The 13987-nt window shown below is 40.5% G+C and overlaps 1 protein-coding gene across 1 annotated transcript in view; it reads right to left on the bottom strand.

Moving 5' to 3' along the window:
- Positions 1-7441: 7441 nt before the first annotated feature.
- The window catches only part of LOC145392344 (TGF-beta receptor type-1-like), a 111102-nt gene continuing 104556 nt past the window's right edge, over positions 7442-13987 (bottom strand). The window contains exon 10 of the mRNA XM_080266746.1: positions 7442-7567. Within this exon, the coding sequence (XP_080122872.1) occupies positions 7442-7567 (126 nt within the window). The remainder of the gene's footprint in view (positions 7568-13987) is intronic.

The raw sequence follows: 13987 nt of genomic DNA, 5'->3' as shown, positions 1-13987 counted from the left end.
GTTCAGACATAAATTCCTGTATGAGTACTGCAGTTTTACGCAGTGCTTCCCGTACTTTATCTATCACCCAATCCTTAATTGCCTCATCATGAGTTCAGTGAGACTATTCATAAGTAAGAGGATATTATTTCAAAATTTCTCTGTTGCAACATCCAAATCAAGAGTCACTACAGGAAAAGATGCCATCCAAAATTGCATATATACAGGCATATCCCAGTTTAGCGATGCAATTGGTTAAGTAAAAACCCATCGCTAGGCAGGGTATCATATCTCGGGGTAGATTTAACATGTATAGGGATGCGCTTTTCAGCCTTTGGCTTCTCTCCCAACCAAGTCCTAAATCCACCCAAATGAGTCCAAAAACAAGTTTCTAACTAAACTAAACCCCCAAACAGCTTTAAAACAAGCTAAACTTACTCTAAAAGCAGTTTATAACTCACCTAAACCGAAAAATAAAATCTGAAAATCATCAAAAACAGTATGAAAAAATCAAACTTAGTAAACAATATCCCAAAATGACAATGTTCACCCCACTTATGACTAAAACACATTATTCTAAGTCTAAAAACAGTTCTTCAATCAACCTAAACAGAAAATTTAAGTTTAAAATATCATCAAAATCTGTTAAAAAAACAAAACAAAACCCATCATTATCCTGAGGTTTGACCATCGTTCAGAGGGGCAGGGTGGAGTTTCTAACCCCATCGCTGTGCTGGGGTATTGTACCTGTATCTTGGGATCTGCATATGTGTGTGTGTGTGTGTGTGTGTGTGTGTGTGTGTGTGTGTGTGTGTGTGTGTGTGTGTGTGTGTGTGTGTGTGTGTGTGTGTGTGTAATTCACCGGGTCACCGGATCGGTCAGGATCACTTGATGGTCATGATTGTCAGCTTTTACCCTCCCGGAAGGGAGCTGAGAGCTCATATAGTCCGATCTAAGGGCAAGGCTGTGACCTTCACACAAGCACACACCCGTCCCCTTGCTCAAGGGGGGACAGTAACCACCCACTTCATCAGTGAAACCTTTCGCAACCTGAACGAGGCGCGAACTCCCGTCCACCAGTTGGCAAGCGAGAACATTACCACTGCGTGTGTGTGTGTGTGTGTGTGTGTGTGTGTGTGTGTGTGTGTGTATATATATACAGTATCTATCTATCTATCTATATATATATATATATATATATATATACATACTGTCAAGTCACCTATGGAGCGTGCTTCTATGGCACGGTTTTCTACGACACAACAAGGTGACAGACCACACGCATAAACTATACCTATGATGCGGACGTAGCATGGTTTGAAATGCGCCTCTTGCCTTGGAACCCTCAATCCTACCCCTTCCACTTATGCACTATCATCGTCGAAGTCGGGTACATACAGTACAGTCACTACTCGTTATACGTTGAATCGGTATACGATCATTCGCTACAACGATAACAAAAAAGTTACATCCCAAAATCCAATTTACAGTGAATTTCCCACTATAACAATATTGCCGTCGGAAAATTTTGTACGAAGCACCAGGGCACACACAAGGTGACCGTCGCTAGTCTCAGACAAGATGGCGGCCCTGGCCTGCAGAGAATTGTTTTGGTTCAGCTGCGCAGTCCCACCACCCCTTCAAAGCCCTGCATTTTCCACTCGTTCACAATGTGCCACCCTCCTACTATCACCTCTCAGCCATGCATCATACTACAGTATACATCGTGTGGCACCAGGCCGACATTATGCAAGTGTGATTATTGTGTTGTTGCAATGATTTACTGTATGTAACACTGCCTGTATTGGTGTGACAGTGTTTGTTTTGGTTTCAGAGACGACTTGGACCGACATAGGAAGTGATTAAAGTGGGTTGTCATTTTTGTTGGACTGATTGCTTGACTGTGTGCCCTTGTGGCAAGTTGCACATGGCCACTCTCCCTCTTCTTTGACAGTACTGCCACCAACCCTAGATATCATCACTTTTGTTTTTCATGGATTCTGCTCTTAAGCCTTTGTGCCCCATACCATCTCTCCACTTCCTAAATTTTTCCTCCACCTCCATTTCATTCTCTGTAATCAACACCAAATCATCAGTATACAATATCTCCCAAGGGAGTCCATTTCTGAAGTCACGTTAGAGGGTTTCAGGTACCATTTTAAACAACAAAGGACTCAAAACTGACCCCTGATGCACACCAACATTCACGGAAAACTCATCACTCAAATCTCCATTCACTCTTACCTGCGTGGGAGCACCCACACACATGGCCATAACCACCCTAACCATCCACCCCTTCATCCCAAGCTTTCTCATTGCTCACTTCACCACCTCTCTAGGGACTCTGTCAAAGGCCTTCTGTAAATCAACAAAAACAAAGTACAGTTCCCTATTCCTTCCTATATATATCTTCCCTGAAGCTTTCGAACAATGCATATGGCATCAGTGGTTCCCCTGCTTGGCATAAACCCAAACTGCATCTCATCAATATTCACTCTTTCTCTAATCATACCTTCTAGAACTCTCTCCATTACCTTCATTATCTGATCTAAAAGCTGTATACCTCTATAATTTCCTCTTTCCAAGGCATCATCCTTCCCCTTGTACATATTTACATTTAAACTCTTCAGCCAATCATCTGGGACAACACACTCATATATAATCATATTTATCAGGTCAGTGACTAACGTCACTCCTATATCTCTTGAGGCCTTCAACATTTCAACAGTCAACCCAGACACACCTGCTGCCTTCCCCACCTGCATCATGCCTATTGCCTCGCTCACAGTAGTAGCATCAATCAAAGGCCAAGGGCCAAACACTGGATCTGCTGGCTCCAAACGCTCCCTGTCCCAGTCAAACTCCTCATTCAACAACCGGCTATAATGCTCTCTCCATGCGTCTGTAATATACCCACTGTTCGCAACTACCCTTCGTTCATCATTCTTCACACGCTGCTCACCTAGAATATCCCGATTATCCCTCTTCACCTGAGTTGCCACCCTAAATATCATGTTCTTCCTTTCCACACAATTTAAGTTATCAAGTAAAAGTCTCTCTGACTTAGGCTTCGCCCTGGATACCTCTCTTCTAGCCCTATGCTTGGCAGCCAAGTATTCCTCTTTGTTGCCACTCTTCTTCCATTCCCAGAAGGGCCTTCTTTTCTCCTTAACTGCAGCTTCTACACTCTCATCCCACATCCCACCACCAAGTTACTTTATGTCTTAGTGGGCCCTTTGTCCAACTGCATACTTCATCAATAACTCTCAAGAGGTTGTTCTTGAAGGCTCTGTACTGTTCATTAACGCCTCTGTCAATGGCTCGCTGTTCAGCCACCACTTTCCTCATCTTGCTATAGAAAGCATAATGTAGGGTAGGAAAAAATACTGACCTTCCTTAAGATGAATTACAGTGTGATAAATACGCTCCAAGACAAAATGTAAATTCAGTCAGAGGTACAGAGTTTCGAACAGGAAGTGAGTATTTCATGATGTGGGAGTAAATGCAAGATGGTATAGTCTGGGACAAAATCTTCCAATGCATCAAACTGACATTTGTTCATTACTTTCATTTTTCACACAAATCAGTCATCTATGGCCAGAGAAAGATAGCAAATTTTTCTCAGCTCAAAAAGAACAGCCAACAGATGCAAAAGTGGTGGAGTAGTTTGCATATCATTGTCCCAGACTACTTAAGGATGAAAGAAATTATTTTTTGTTACAGTCATCCAAGAATCATTTTGATATAGCCAGTGAGCTCAGCGACTCCTCTACATCAGTAGTACTCAACAAAATGTGTGCTATATACCACTAATTACCATTAATTTCACAAGGAATGACCCTCCAACGTATCTCTGCTAATAAAGTGCACAAAGTATTTGTCTGGTTACATTTCTGTTCATAAAAAAAATCCGACAATCCAGAGCAATTACATGGACACATTTACTACGATAGTAGTTTCAATTAAGTATCCATTCAATGTATCTAAACCAACTTCTTTGATATATAATTCCATGCAAATTTTATGAAACATCTTTACACTTTTATCTTTATAATAATGATTTACTAACTTCAACTCAAGTAATATTATAAATGGTCATACTTAAAAATTTCTGTTAGCCAATTATAGTAACAAGATTGCTTTTGCAACACTTCCAGTCTTCTATATATTCACCTCATTAAAAAATCAACCAGTTCACATTGTGCTATGCATTACTTCTATAATCTGAGAATACATCAAGTATTTCCTCCACATCTGGGGGGGGGGGGAATGCCTGGTGGTATGTAGGAAAACAAACTAATTACTCCACAAAAATATGTGAAAAGTCTGATTCATGGCATACCAGTACCAAGAGTTCCCTTATTTAACCCCTTGACTTTGGTGATTTACTTTCAAGTTTAATTTCCGTCTCCACACATTTTTACTCAGCTTAAGAAAGATGTTTTGAACTGGGAGAGGGTAGACATCGTGTTCTTTAACCTTGTCCACCATCATAAGACTTTCCTAACATACACAAAATCATCAGGTGGTAACCTGAAAAAATTTCCATTATGTTTACACAGTGGAGCAGCTAAAATCAAACAATTAGTACACTACAGTGTACTGAGCTTTACTAAAAGGTACCTTGCAAGTGTGTGTGAAACAGCTTCATGGTGAAACTGAAGTGCAGTACAAAAGTTCATTTTTTTTGAAGATCTACAAATTTTGGAATTCATAAATCTTCCCTTGATGACTTTGGCACACATTAATCCATCTACAAAGCACACTCTTCTCAGTAAAAAATAAAATAAATAAACAAATAAGATAAATATATAGTGAATAAAAAAATACAAAAACATGGTTACTACATTTTATAATGCAAATACAGTGACCCTGCTCTTACGAGGACCCCACTTTCACAGATTCCACTTACACAGCGCCTATAAGCTATGCCAAAATTGGACAGGCACCCACAAACTGTACCAGAAATCAGCAAGATGTAGAAAAAAATAAAGTACAGTGGCATTCAGGCAGGCATCTTGGCCTTTGTCAAGAATCTAAGCAGTGTGAGGCTAGGACCTAGCACTCCTACAGAGCTGAGGTCACTGAGGGTTTTTACTCAGCAGGTTGAAGTCTATCATGGCAAGAGTTTTCCCACTTTTTTTTTTATATTGCTTTAAGTCTTTTTCATGTTAATGTCTTATATCTGCTTTACCTCTATACAGTATGCTATGCTCTTACAAAGCATATTTGCAGTCTACCTGGGGTTCATACAGGGTTTGTAGTTAGCAGGTTTGGTCTGGCCAAACACCTGGTTAATACATTAATTTTATTACACTGGGATGATTGGTTCTGGTTACATGGTCTCTGCTTACATGGAAGGCCAGGTTAACAATTTACCCTTGTAAGTAAAGGAGTCACTGTACTTCACAAAAAAAATTTACTGAAATTAGATTCTGTACATTGGTTCTAAATGCCTAGATTGTATGCTAAATGAAAATCTACTAGCTACATCAGAAAGCACAATGATCTGTACAATCTCTGAAAAAACAGTACACATATCAAAATAACAAGCAAATAATTGACAATCTATAAAAATATCATTTGTGTGGGTGTGTGTCTTTTCAAACTGTGGTTGTATGAGTTTTGGTGAAAATCTATTAGTCCATTTTATATACTGTATATAATATATATATATATATATATATATATATATATATATATATATATATATAATATTTTCCTGCAAGATGATGCATTACCAGGAAACTAATATAAGTATAACCAAGCCTAAAATACTGATATATGCTATCAATACATACTGCAAAAATGCTGAATTTAAAAACTACTGTAATACAGTACTGTAATTAATTAAGTATGGATGAAAGATTTTGATGAACAGAATAAGTACTTGTTCCACTGATTATGTTGCCCAGCAGTTCTACCTTTTCACCCAAAGGACAGCTTAAAATGGTAAGATATAAAAGTCTGAGATAAATCAGAACATGTCAAGTTATTTAATAGATTCTCATGAGAGTCCTATGCATAAAGGCACACATGCACACACATGTGTATGTGTGTGTGTGTGTATATATATATATATATACACACATACACACACACATGCACACACACACAAAAAGCCTCAAATAAAGTCATCCATTCACACATATATACAAACACAAACACAGTAAAAAATGCCTATTAGTTTAATAATCTCCATGGACACAACAATATATACTTGTGAGGTGACACTTTTTTTTTACTACCTGAACCCACTACAATGCAGTACTCTGGTCTTGGAGGTGCTTGTCCTAGGGTTATAGTCTTGTCAGCACAGGAGTCTTTCCAACACCCATTCCTTGGAGTTATATTTTGCACATTAACCCCTACGCACCGGCATTCTTTAGGACAGCTGCTCTCTCAGTACGGCAATATTTCCCAAATTAGCCTTATTTCAAACCCAAATCTCTCGGAAAGTTCAGCAGTCAGGGAAACAAATTAAAGACCATATTACTCACGAACTCTCCTTGTGAAAAAAGGCATCCCAAGGTCTGTAGGTGGTCACGTCAATGAGTAACGATGTGGAAGGGATGATTAACTTTTGGTGTTTGTGGCAGGATGTATTCATGCATGTGTGCACAGCTTGGACTTTGGATTTGCTCTCAACATGATAACTTCTCCACTATTACATAAACTAGACACAGTTGTGTCCAAGGCACGCCCTATGGCACTATCACTGAGCCCTTTCCTAGTATCCTCGGAAAGAGGCTTGGCAGGGGTGGATGTGGCAAGGGGTCCACATAAGGCAGGAACGGAATCGGACGAGAGGTGTAACAAAACATCGCTCTACACCTAGCAAAGTCACAGAGACGGCTGAGGTATGATTGCCTCAGGTGACGGGAGTCTATCCTGACCCTTTGGTGACGAGATCAAGTGGCGGCCACTTCAAACTGTGCCACGAAAACAACCGCAGTTCCAACTGATACCTGGCGGTGTCCTTCAACTTATTTTGCATTGGTCCTGACTGATGCTCGGTGGGTGAGGGTTAAATCTATGTATTCTCTCTCTCTCTCTCTCTTTTTCAACAGACAAAGATTGCATAAATACTACAGATGATGATATTAATGTGACATACACAGACATTAATTGGTAAGGAAGAAGTGCTAGAGAACCTCCTATGCTTACGACAAAATAGGCCCCACTCCACATCTGGTGCTACAAAGATCAGTCGTGTTTCATATCCTTCAGGTCCCACCCACTGCAAGCTGTACCATATTCAAATTTTACAGAGTAGCTGTGCATTGAGCATATTATATCTGTATATATATGTACAGGTTTTTATAATGATTTAAAACCAATGAGAGTAAATGAAAATAAATGAGAGAATAGGGCAACAAACTTGCTTGTTATAATGGCCCTGTTGAGTGATGTGAATAGATGTCAATACTGGTCATAAGGTCAAAGAAATACACTGGCCTGCTCAGCACTTCAACTCATCAAGAGCACCCAGGTTGGCGAGAGTCTTTTTGATGCGCAGGGCAGTGAGGCGGGCGGCGGCATTCTGGTACCAGCACTCCTTCATCAACTTGCTCATAACACGCAGGTCCTGCACAAAGACATGGAAGAGTAATTGCAAGAGAGAAAGCTTATCATTGTGGAATTCAAGATACAATATAAAAGTAATCTCCTTTCACAGGTGTCACTTAAGCTGTTTTATTATTCAACTGCTGATGAATTAACATCATTTTGTTCCCTTTTAAGCTCTTAGTAATTTATACAGTTGCTCTGATGTCTTTAAATTGGTAGTTCATTTACTTTTATCCCGAACTAAAAAATCTCGTCTTCGTAATTTATCACTGCAACTTTAAATACAGTAATCCCTCCACTATCCGATGCAATAAAGCCAAAGGCATGTCCGGAAAGTGGACCCCTGCCTCCTGGACTGGTACTTATGGACCCTAACCCAGCCTAACTTTGAAAGCCACCTAAATAGCTCCCTACTGGACATGCATAACACTTATTTAAACCTATTTAAGACCCTATTCACACCAATAATGGACATAAAGCATTATATAAATGAAAAGGAACCAATGAATGAGGAATTAGAAGTGACTGTCCCTCAGCCAGGGTACTTACAGCACGTTTGTGGCCACCTTTTGTAAGGTTTTGGCAGTGATGAAAATGCTCTTGAAGCACGTACAGTAATCCAGTGTTGTGCTGCACTTCAGTGATTCTTCGCATTGTGAGTTATAACTGTTTAACACTGCACATTGTTAATTGCATCAGGCCAGTTTCAACTGCCAGGTTTGCACTCCACAGTTAATCCTTTGCACTCTAAATTCTAATTTCTTAACACTGCACAACACTGTAAATTCCCGTGTGGTCTAATGGCGAGGTATTGCAGTTTATTCACTGTTTATTCACAAAAAAATGAGCACGTGTGGCTTACATTACGATAAGATACCACTCGCGATTGAAATTAGGCAATAACTGTTTGGGTGTTGGTGAGGGGGAAACAGAGTTGCCAGATCGCAACGGCCACATTACCAAACTCCTCAGTTTTCATTACCAAATTTAACTCTTCATTACCAAATTCGTAAAGCTAAAATTTACTCTTCATTAATTATATATACAAGTGGAAATACATGTAATCACTCTTATAATTAACTGCATGTCTGATTATTTTCACACTATGTATGTTAGCAGGGAGAGAGCAAACAATCCACCACCTCCATCCTGTGTATCCTCATACCTGTGAAAAATCCGTTTGGTAATGCATTACTCTGATTCATTACCAAACGAATATTTCATGACCAAATTGGCCCACATTTGGTAATGAAAAACACCAAATGGCAACCCTGACAGGGGAGGGGGGAGGAGGGAGGAAGGAAGAGGGAAGGGTCCGTGGTGTAACAGCTGTTCGGCACCGTGCGGCAATTTCAAATTACAGGTGAGAAAAAATTCGGATTTTGGGGGGATTTTTTTCTTTTTTTTGGCCATTTTTGGGTTCCAAAGGTCCAGACCCACAATATCCAGTAAGTGGGGATGTCCGGAAAGTATAGGGATTACTGTAATTCAACAACGATAATTATGTGAACACTGTCTTGTGAACCACGAGCATGTCTCACTTCAAGTTGTTTCCCTTTTAGTAGCATTTTGCTTGTACAAACCCTAAAATCTAAAAGAGAAATGACTACTATCGCTCAAAAAAGTATCCTTACTAAAGTGGCGTGAGTCATTTCGACACGACGGACAACAAAATACTTTATGGAATACTGACATTACTCGAATCGCTCTACTCATTGTGGAGTCCCGCGTTCATGTGAGTAAGTATACTTTTTTGGGCGATAGTATATAGGCAAAGGTTATGTGTATGTGAGAAAGTGGACTGCAGTAATTAATACTGCACCATATCTCCTCAAGTAGTATTATGGAGGCTAGTATTCTCTGTTAAGTAAGCAGTGTCTTCAATGACTGAAAGAATTTGGAAAGAAGAAATTAAGAATCAAGTACAACTATAATATTTCAATTGCACACACTAAAGAGGCAACATTCCAACTACAAAGCTGGAGATCAAAAGTCAACCATCTCTCAGATTTGTACTCATTTCATCAGGATGGTAGGAATAACAATACACACCAGATATGCATTTTCACTCTGTGCACTCTCTTTGAGGGCACCCTTAGGATGTACGCACATAATCCACTTCAACACCACCCAGGCATTCTAAATGGTGACAGGAGGTTTAACCCCTTAACCACAGGGCGTCACTTTCGTGACGCTCAGGAGCAATGGATCATACCACGGGGCATCACTTTTGCGATTCTGTGTTATTTTGAATTCGCCCGGGCTTTCAAGTGGTGGTTTGTATCATCTATCAGTACTGCCAGTGTCCAACAATAGTCAGCACTGCTAATGTCATCTGTTGACAATTTAGCTATTTATCCCCGTTCTTGACTCCCCTCCCTACCTCCCCTCCATTACCCTCTCCTCTCACCTGCCCAGCGGTGCTGCGATAAGCAAATCTTCCCCAGAATTTTCCACAGATTTCATCCATTGAAATAAGCCCTATGCCCTATTCTTATACAAAATAATACACACCAAAAAAAAAAATTAGGTAACTGATAGTGCCATACACCTGGAGTTGGCTAATTATCACCTGGCAACACCCCACGTGCACTTGTTTGCTAATTTTCCCTGGTAATTTCCCCTTGAAATATGCCGTATAATCTATTCTCATAATAAAAATATATAAAAGAAAGGAAGGGAGAAGCCTAAGTGACATTTACATTCACCTGGAACTACCTAATTTCCTGCCAATCATTTCACAGCATATAAATTAGCAGCTGTCACCTCACTGACGTTGGAAACCCTTGGGGGGCCCTATATCCGCCTCGTCATTTTCTTCAGTGTTGTTTCTTGAGATGAAAGCACATAGCACTCGCGCCCCTCCATTTCCGCCACTTCTAGAGGGCCCTGTGACCTCTACCCCTACTAAACCTCATGTGGGAAGGGGTAAAGGTCTAAATGACTCTCCTGTGGAGCATGAACTGGCTAATTTATCCATGATAATGATGGACAGTGACTACAATCTTTCTGGTGAATCGTGTGATGAGCCAGTGGAGGAAATGGTGATAAACTATGAGTGCTTCAGTGTTCCAAGTTCATCCTGGCTCCAAGGGAAAGGAGCCCTTATTTACTGGAAGTGACAGTGTATAACATACTGTAAATAAAATAGAAATGTAAATAATTACTAATATAAGAATATGAGTACAAATACTTGGAGTAATGACAGTCAAAGCTTTGCTCTCTACGCTAGTTTCCTGAACGAGAATGAAAAAAAAAGTACTATTACTGAAGGAAACTTATGGATAAGTACTGTATATATATATAAGTGTAATAAAGTAATAAGAATATAAAGTGTGTGTGTGTTTATGAATAATAAATGGCAGAATACCGGCAGGGAACGAGCGCAAGTGGGAAGCTCATATGCGCTCGTAATTTTCATTGCTTTCACAGTGTTTTTTTTTTTGGTGTATGGATTCCAAACTATTTGAAAATCATAGAATAGTGTTTCTAGTGATAATATCAGGCTGTGGTAATCATATTACGGGATGTTGGGAAGTGTAAAGTGGAGACTTCATTACCCAACTTCAGAAGTCTCCACAAGTCCTATGGTACTCGATGAAGGCTCAACAAACATCCCGGGAGAAAGCTGAAGGTATGTGCCATATGCATATGTAATTATAATATTCTAGGACTAATAACTGATTTTTGGCAAATATTTTTACAAAGTCTGTCGGAGCGCGAATATTCTCGCGGGACACGCAAGGAGCGCCAAAACAACCCAGCGGTTTAGGGGTTAATGTCAGATTTTAAAAATTGTGGAGGAGTATACTATTTCTCATCCCATCATCTGTTAAAATGATCACCCCCAAGGCCACTGGCGTCTTCTTCATCATCATCATCATCATCATCATCCAGACCTCTTTCCTACCCTAGGACAGGGTGAGGAGTAGCAATGTCCAAACAGCCCAAATTTGCCCACTCCAATGGGCCAAGCTTCCATTCACTCATCATTCATGCCCCCGGCATCCTGGCTCTATCTGATATGCCAAAAACATTCACCACGTTCTATAGCTTCACAAACGTATCTGATGGAGTCAATCTGGACGCTGTCACATTAAAAAGGGGTGCCAAATCCCTGATCATGTGCTTCTCCTCACAATATTCATCTAGCCAGCTCGATCTCTTGTCAGTCCCCAAGCATCACCAACTTCCAAACCTCTCTTCCTTACACACTCATCCACCAGATCCCTCCACCTTCTCCTTGGTCTACTTTGCTTCTTCCCTCCTTCAAATTTGCTCAGATATACCTTTTTCACCACTCTGTTGTCATCCATTCTCTCCACATGACCATACCATCTCAGTACACTCTCATTGATTCTGGTGTCCACAGACTTCCTTACTCCACATCTTTCATGAATCATATTATTTCGTATCCTATCCACTCTCTGTACTCCACATAAACTCCTCAGCAGTCCCATCTCCACTGCTCTCACTCATGACTTTTCATTTTCATGCCACACCATGGTCTCGCATCCATATGTCAAAGATGGCACTAACACTCCTTCAGGCAAGCCTCATGCAGCTGCAACACTCAAGCCTCTGTTTCTTATCAAGGCCTTTACTGCGCCAGCCACTTTTCATCCTTGTGTCACTCTACTTTCCACTTCTTTTGCACATTTTTCTCTCTTTTCTATCACTGTGTCAAGGTATCTGAACTGTCTCATCAATGCCAGTCTCTCTCCATTTGCTGCAATATCGCACTAGGAGTCACCTTCTCTCTCAATAACCATCACTTTACTCTTTTCCACATTTACCCTCAAGGCACGACATTCACAGACATCAGCAAAACTCTGCACTAGTCTACCAAGTTCTTGTCTGGTATTTGCAAGCAGTACTGCATCATCAGCATACAACAAATTTGAGACATTCCATCCATCACCATTCATTACCAACACCATTCCCCTCTCCATTACTCGTGTTTTTACTTCTCTCATCACCCCATCCATATATACATCACACAACCTTGTTGCACGCCCACAATGATCGTGAACCATTCACTTAGATGCCCATCAACCTTTACACATGCTTCACCACCATCATAAAAACTCTTGACAGCACCTAGCAGCTCATCATCCACACCATACATGTACAAAACCTTCCAAGATCTTTCTCTGTCTACTTTGTCGTATGCTTTTTCCAGATCCATAAATGCCATAAACACCCTATTGTCCTTCTCACATGCCTTCTCCACTATCTGTCTCACTCCAAATATTTGATCCACACATCCTCTGCCACTCCTAAAGCCACCTCGTTCATCACTCGGACTTCTGATATCTCTCTTACTTTATAATAATTCTTCCATAAACCTTCCCAACCACACTCAATAAACTTATGACACAACAATTCTTGCACTCACTATGCTCACCTTTATTTTTGTACTGGGGTACAATCACAGCATTTTTCCACTCTCCTGGCACAGTTTCACTCAACCATGCCATCTTACATATCTCCAACAAGCAATCCATTCCACTCTCACTGCTACACTTAATTGTTTCTGCATACACCTCATCAGCCCCAGCTGCTTTCCCATTTTTCAGCTGTTTCACAGCACTCTTCACCTGTGCAAGTGTCATGTTTCTTGGCACTGCATTCCTTCTCTGCACACCCCCAAAACAAATCATATTTACAGTACCTCTCCACTCTCTATTCCCATTCATCAGGCTTTCAAAATATTTTTTCCATCTGGTTCCCACTTCATCCCCATGGGTTAATAATCCACCACTCACACCCTTCACACTCTCAAACCTCTTTCCGCTTTCACCTCTACATTTCCACACCTCTTTCCAGAATAACTTCCTATTTTTAGAGTAGTTTGCATTCATTTTTCTTTCTAGATCATCATTTACCTCCCTCTTTTTCCTCTTTACTAATCTCTTTATGTGCTTCTTGCTCTCAATATATTCAGTTCTTTTCAACTGAACCCCTGTCCTGTAACCACTCTAGCCACTTGCTCCACTTCCTCTTTTCCTCCACTGCTCTCTTAACCTCTTCATCTCACCATGCCATCCCTTTCTTCTTTGTTGTTACTCTTCCCACACCACACACTGCTTTAGCATTTCTAACTAAGCAATCTGCTGTCTTACCTACTATAAAAAGAGCACTGAGTCTCATATTCCTGTCTTTCCTCCTCTGAACTTCAGATGCCAACCTCTGTGAGTCCATGCTTACAGGTTCATCAATCCCTCACTTTCAGACATTACGTCCAGGCAGGTGTATGAGACAACTTTACCAACCCACTGCAGGGTCACGCCCATGTGGTCATCAACCTAAGACACTGTGTCCTAGCATGCACCCAAGAATGACAGTGCCAATTTCAGGCCCAATTACACAAGGTAATAAATCACTACAGTCTACGTTGTATGATAATAGATCCCTTCAGAGGTCACAAACCTTCTTC

This window comes from Coenobita brevimanus, chromosome 22 (assembly GCF_032717465.1).
Source record: "Coenobita brevimanus isolate Jiangsu-jjx chromosome 22, ASM3271746v2, whole genome shotgun sequence".
Classification (NCBI taxonomy): domain Eukaryota; kingdom Metazoa; phylum Arthropoda; class Malacostraca; order Decapoda; family Coenobitidae; genus Coenobita; species Coenobita brevimanus.
Note: the sequence above shows the minus strand (reverse complement) of the source record. Positions and strands in the feature narration are given on the sequence as shown.